General features: G+C 38.1%; 1 protein-coding gene across 1 annotated transcript; it reads right to left on the reverse strand.

Moving 5' to 3' along the window:
* Positions 1-1287: 1287 nt before the first annotated feature.
* Positions 1288-2797, reverse strand: LOC145689067 (uncharacterized). The gene is made up of 2 exons (XM_081763193.1): positions 1521-2797; positions 1288-1417 (listed from the first exon to the last, which is right to left on the reverse strand). The coding sequence occupies exon 1, from the start codon at positions 2722-2724 to the stop codon at positions 1795-1797; it is 930 nt and encodes a 309-aa protein (XP_081619319.1). The 5' UTR covers positions 2725-2797; the 3' UTR covers positions 1288-1417; positions 1521-1794.
* Between the last annotated feature and the right edge of the window lie 4574 nt (positions 2798-7371).

Below are 7371 nucleotides of genomic sequence, written 5' to 3' on the forward strand. Positions count from 1 at the left end.
TTGGTACCTCGATTCTGATTGGCTGATAGAGGTTACATGATCTTAGACCCGCTACACGCTGAACAGGTCACATGGTATGACGTCATGTTTTACCCTTGCGGGGAAATCCATTACTAATTCGTTTCCTTTTACGGGTAAGATGAGTGCTTTGGTACCTTGATTCTGATTGGATGATAGAGATCACGTGATTTTAGATCCTAGGATTTTTGAAATTAGGGTGTCCTTTCTGATGTATACTTTGGTATCTCGATTCTGATTGGCCGACAGAGGTCACATGATTTTAGACCCATCACACGGTGAACAGAATACGTGGGAAAACCCCTCACTCATTTGTTTCCTTTTATGGGTAAGATCAATGTTTTGGTACATCAATTTTGATTGGTTGATAGAAGTCACATGATCTTAGTACCCCCACAGCCCATGAGTGAAATATAGAGCGATATGTCGGTGATCCTGGATTTTAGAATTTAGTTCCCCTTTTTATGGTTATCCTTAAAGTTCCCGTGGAGGGTTCAACCCATCCTTAAATAACCCTTTTATGGTATGATATTGTACTGAAGTTTACATTAAATATTATCGTTCCCTCTTTGACAGATAAGATGATTCTTACCTTGATGGAGATCATGTCCTTGAATTAGCAGCCTATGTCTCTGGAAGTAACAATGGTGAAAGAGAGGTGTCGCTTGTAGATTTCTTATAACACATTGTTGTGAGTTTAAGCGATTTATTGCTCAGTAAGCGCTTCATTGATGGAAACAATGTTGCCAGATTTTTCTTACCTAAACTGTTCCGATTCTTTTCGAAACGGTTCCGCAGAGTGCAAGAAATTTTAAACTAAAAATTTTTCGAACTAAAAAAAAATTTCAAAACTAAAAATTTTCGAACCAAAAAAAGTTTGTTACTAAAAATTTTGAAACAAAAAAAAGTTTCAAACAAAAAATTTTCGAACAAAAAAAATTTCGAAACAAAAATTACAAATAAATTTCAAACTAAAAAAATTAAACAAACATTTTTCGAACGAAAAAAATTTAAACAAAAAATTTTCGAACCAATTTTTAAAAACAAGTTTCGAACTAAAGTTGTAAACCACATTTGAAAGTTTTCAAATCAATTTTTTGAACTAAATTAAAAACCAAATTTTGGACACTAAAAAAATTCTTTAATTATTTTTTCGAACAAAATCATGTAAACCAAATCTTGAATATATTTTCCACCTTAAATTTTCAAGATTACCATGATTTGAAAACAAGTGTTCAGGGTTTCAAGAAATAATAAAACATATTTTTTTTTTCAACTTGTTGTATTTTAACGAAAGGTATGTGCTCTTCTCATACATGTTTATTAACATAATAAATACAGGATCTAGTTTAATGAATATGTTGGACGTATCATCATCTTCGAATGTTGCAGACGTATCCTGTAAAGAAAAAGAAGAAACAATGGATTACTTTATGAATTCTCTTTTTTTTCCTGAAACAATAAAAATGAGTCAATATTGATAAGAGAGAAATAAAACTTACTCGTAAATGATGGATCTGTTTAGGCTCATCTTCCTCCTCGGGTACATTTCATCCACTGATGGTGGTTTACGAACTTTTTCTGGGTATTGCATTTTCTAGGTGTTGCTCCTTTATGGTCAAGGTTCCTCCTTCGGTACGAGATGACTACATTTCTTCCACTGATGGTGTTGTTGATGGTTTATGAACTCTTGTGGGTACTTCATTTTCTTCTTGGTGTTGCTGCTTTGTGGTTAAGGAGTGGAAAAAAAGGAAAAGGAAAAAAGAAATGGCGGCCTTATTGGGTATTTACAGTTTTTTCTTCTTCATCTTCTTTTTCCAGTTCCATCTTCTGTTTTTTAACGTACCCGTACGGAACCGTATCGTAGGAATTGAATTCTTTAAATCGACGTTTTGTGTACTGGATACTGTACATTTTTTCTTCTTTGCGTGTGACGATGGTATGGTCTTTGGTCCTGCATATCTTATGGGGGATAGTGATGGTGACTTGTCCACGGCATTGATTTGTAATCATTTCTTTTAGCGTGTTGAAATTTAATTGTTGTCCTGCATTGTAATTTAATGTAAATCCTCTAATTTTGCATATGTAACTGGTGACGTTGGTATCCGGATTGTATATTTCTAGGCTGTAATTTTTTGGTCCTCCACTGACAAATGTTTTGATGTATGCTCGTGGTCCGTAAGACTCCATCTCATTCGATAAGCATCCCAAGTACGTTGAAGGTTCAATGGTTGGCTCCCCGGGCTTCTCCGTAAATATCACAGAATCCGTGTCGAAATATAAAACACGTTCCTGCAACATTTCCAGGTACTTGTACAGTTCCAGACGTGCCTGACATGTTGTAAATGCACCTAACACGACATTGGTGTTTCGGTTTTGAACAGGCACATGTTCATTGTACTCCCAGAACGCATACAACATCGTATCATTGATGGGTACAATTTGATGGAGTTTAATGTCGGGGGAAGTGAGTTTTTCATAAAATTCTTCCGGCCGGTCAATAATTGTGGTCTGGCTAAAGTTTGATCTTTGGCAAAGCTTTCCCCATAATGAGTTCAAACAGAGCTTAGATAAACTTCTTCGTGTAGGATTATTTTCAATTTTGGTCGGATCCAATGCAATACCTTCACGCTCCAGGACGGTTTGTATGAATTTTGATTTGTCTTCTTCGCTGACACAGGAACTGGGCCAGCCAGACGCTTCCATTTTCGATTTCAAAAATGTATTGATATATTCCGTGAACAAGCCACCTGTTTTCGTGATGGGATCATATTGTTCAATGTCATAGTCCCAAATTTCAAAAATTTCCACCGGTTGATATCCCAATTCTACTGCTTTCTGGATTTCATATGATACCCATGTTCCAGTGAGGCACCGCTCCTGATCATTGTGCGTACACGTTGCTGTAGGGTCTGGGTTCATTTCTTCGGCACACGCAGCACACAGTGGAAAGAGTAGTTTCTTGTTACATCGGTAAGGCAGGAGACCATGATAAAGATGGCGACTTGGTAATATCGTCATTTTGATCAGACCATTGACTTTATTTATTGGTGGTATATTTTCATCACCCTGTAGATAAATTCGTGGATGGCCTACCGGGTATTTAGCACACTTATTTATGTAAGGATAAAGTGAGACAATATCGTAATATTTTATTACTTCCCCCACTTTTTCGTCGACTTGGTGGTACAATTTCACGCAATTGGTCCTTCCTCCAAAAAAGCTATCTCTTGGATTTAATGGTCTGCGGTTCATGTACGGGTGATTCTTCAGATACGTCGCCATTGCAGGATTTTGTTTTAAGAACTGATTAAATTCGCACTCCCACATTTCATGTACAATGTACCCCAATTCACGCAGTCTTGCATTTTTGCGTTGCGTTCGTTCATAACGGAATTCCATGGTGTCTTCTGGATTGCTGTAGATGGGCTGATTACGGCCTGTAGTAAAACATACTTTACACCCGTGGTAAAAACAGCCGGCATGCTCGTAGATGTGCTCCTCTAACGTCTCAGGATCTTGGTAGTAACCATCAACATGGAATCCCGCAATAAACACTTCTTTTTGTCGGGCCGCATGTAAGATTTGTTTTTCTTCGGTTTTTTCAATGTAGGCCAGCCATTGCATTGCAGCGATCGATTGGGTACTTCTCCATCGATAGCCATGTGCCGGTAGAATTCCTATGGTGTTGGGTTTAAGGAAATTCCGGCGGAATACTAAATTGGAAGCACTTGCAATCGTGATCGTCTCCAAGAAGGGATTCACTTTGGTTTCTGTTTCAAATGACGTCATAAACGAAACGCATGCTTGTCGCAGTACATTGACATCTTGAATACAATACTTGAGAATTTCTTTCTGGAAATCAAACGTGTCATTACGATGATCGTTGTACCACTGCATGAACTTGTTTCTGTCTTCGACGGCCATTTCATCTGCACCATAATACTTTGTTTCTGGAAGTGGTCCAATATACGATTGATTCTCCTTGGTGTTGAAGAAATGCGGGAAGTAGCCTTTGGTTGCGGGTAAATTGAACGCTTTTGACAATTTACTTAATGCCATAGGTAGGAAGTTCAACGAGTCAATGAACGTCAGATTATTCAACGTTAAACTCAGTATCTTGGTCCCATTTAATATGACGTCAGGTCTCCATTGGCATTGTTCTACCATGGTCTTTAGGATGAAATGTCCATCGTATCCCTTAGCGTTGTGCGCGACACAGAAAATCCTATTTATATTGGGACGCCGTTCCCGCAAGTACTGAAGAAAATCATAAACTGGATCCTCTCCTTGGAAAATATGCTGGCGCTGACCACACGTACTGCAAGACTGCTGGATATTATTGTTTTCAACACATGCATAACATACTTGTTCTGCAACCAATAAATTTGGAATGTGTACATACGTATTATCGCCAATATTCGTGTCCTGCATAGATTCTATATCATAGAATATCAACAAGGCTTTCTTTGCGTGCATGAGTGAAGGAACACCAGGTTTCAAGCATTGGCGATCGGGAAGCATAAAACATTGATGGGATCCTGGAACAATCTTCTTACAAACATTGCAAAAGATCTCATTACAATCATGCATGCGTTGTCCACTTCGTACAAAAGAATAAACTCTGTAACATTTAGTACATTGCTGCACCATTTTGCATACAGGTTCCCCATGATGATATACAATATTACGATGATTGTTAAAACATTCTTCCCCATAAAATTGACGATTGCAGTCTTTGCATAATATCGGCGTTTGGTTCTTGTCGCATAGAGGTCTCTGTAAGCATTTGGAGCACGTTACAGGACAATTTTTCACATGTCTGTTACGTTCACTATACTTTTTATGGCACGCTTCACAGTAGAACTTGGTTGCAAAACAAGCAGTTAAAGATTGGATGATGTCAAAATGGCCAGCCAAACAAATCAAATTTATGGGAGTGCGATTTTCATCATTGGGCCCCTCGTACATGATGTCATGGCCTGTGAAACTAGTATACACAGTAATTTTATATTCTTTAAGGTATGCCTGGAATTGTCGTATTTCATTTACACTGGCACCATGATCCAAATTCACTCCTGCATTTGCACATAGCGCATCCACTTCATCGTCCACAATACATTTTCTCTGATTTTTATATTGCTTATGTCGTTTCATATCTGTATTCTTGTATTTTTTCAGGCCAATAGCAATAACAAGGGCGTACGCCAAGCACCTTGAATCTTGATTTTTTACACGTACAATCCCTTTTTTGCAACGTAACAATTCTTCGTTTTGAAGTACTCCTTGCCGCAAACCGCCATAGCCACGTGGAATATCGACACGATGAAAATGAACGGTGAATGGCTCGTGCAGGAGAAATGCATTGTTACTTTGTAACACTCTTTCGAACGAGGCCCACATCGTTTCCAGTGTCAAGTTTCGTGCTTGGCGAAAACTCACCCAAAACGGTTTATTCGTGTTCCGTGGTGATATTACGGATAAACCAACCATCGCCTCATCGTCGACATTGGCTAACAAATGGTCCAGCATTGCTTGGAAACTATTATGTACATACTGTATGATATCGGTTCCTACGGGTGGTGCGTTGAATTGAATTTCGAGCATTCTGCCCTCGATGTTAAATCGTCTATAATGGCGAGTGATTTCATTGCGAACAGTAAAACCCGATTCGGCCATGTTAATGAAAGGAGAAAACAAACAGGTACAATTACGGTAAAACAAATATGTAATGGGAAAAAGGAATTGAGCAGCGTGAATTTACTACAAAAGAAAAGAAGAAAGAAAAATCTTAATCACCTGATAAACAGGAAATCATAACGTTTATGATAAATTCTTAACTAAGCAATTCATGTAAAGGTCCTGAGTTTGATTCCTGGCGGTGACGTTCAGAATCTCATTATGAAAGCACGTGTACTAGAAATCAAAGTTTTTTTAAAAAATAATTATGTTACTGAAATGAGTGTTTTATTGCTGTCAAACTCGAGAGCACTACATCGGCATTTAACTGACCTACCATTCTATAGTGATAAAAAGAATGCATGAAATGAATGAATGTTTCATCAGTGCTGAGATGTGATAAAGTACGCGTCAGCATTTTTTCTACTCACAACGACCTTTAAATGATGCGTTTGCAAGTTGAAGAGACTCATCGAACATTAACGATACACATACGTAATTGTCGAAACAAAATCTGTATAGCGTATTTTTTTTATTATTATTGTGACTAAGCGGTTAGCGTACATGGTTCGGACGTGGAAGGTCCTGGTTCAAGCCTCGGTGGGTTTGCTTTCCACGTCGGGGCATGTCAAGCCTTTTCTGTAATTTAATATTCTCACGCGTTATCATATATTCTTTTCAAAACTAAGCTAAATGGTTGACGTGCACACCTCATAATACATAAACGTACATAAATCGTCTATAATGTCGAGTGATTTCATTGCGAACAGTAAAACCCGATTGGACCATGATTAAAAAATGAAAACAAACAAACAGGTACGGTAAAACAAATATGTAATGGGAAAAAAGGAATTGAGCAGCGTGAATTTGAGTTGATTTTTTGATTTTTTAGTTTAGCGTCCCTTTCAGTAGCGAGGCTATATGAGACGTGGACCTACTGATTAACGTGGAATCCGAACCACATGAGCTCCCCGCCGGGAATCGAACCCTGGTCTCCCACGCCAAAGGTACGTATGCTAACCGCTTAGCCCAGGAAATCATAACATTCATGATAAATAATTAACTAAGCAATTCATGTAAAGGTCCTGAGTTTGATTCCCCTGGCGGTGACGTTCAGAATCTCATTATGAAAGCACATGTACTAGAAATCAAAGTTTTTTAAAAAATAATTATGTTACTGAAATGTGTGTTTTATTGCTGTAGCATGTAACTGACCTACCATTCTATAGTGATAAAAAAAGAATGCATGAATGAATGAATGTTTCAACAGTACTGAGATGTGACAAAGTACGCGTAAGCATTTTTTCTACTCACAACGACCTTTAAATGATGCGTTTGCAAGTTGAAGAGATTCACCAACCGTTAACGTTATACATACGTAATTGTCAAAACAAAATCTGTATAGCGTAAATCTTTTTAACCACATATTCATGCACTCGTGGCTAAGTGGTTAGCGTACATGCTTCTAACGTGGAAGGTCCTGGTTCAATCCTCGGTGGGTTTGCTTTCCACATCGGATCGCTGTCAAGTCTTTTCTGAAATTTAATATTCTCATGCGTTATCATACATTCTTTTCAAAACTAAGCTAAATGGTTGACGTACACGCCTCTGGCCTTGGTTCAATCCCAGGTGATTGCTCGAATATCACGTTAAGCTGAAGGGGTCGCTAATGCT

The sequence above is a fragment of the Thermobia domestica genome, chromosome 7 (genome assembly GCF_964235325.1).
Source record: "Thermobia domestica chromosome 7, izTheDome1.hap1.1, whole genome shotgun sequence".
Classification (NCBI taxonomy): Eukaryota; Metazoa; Arthropoda; class Insecta; order Zygentoma; family Lepismatidae; genus Thermobia; species Thermobia domestica.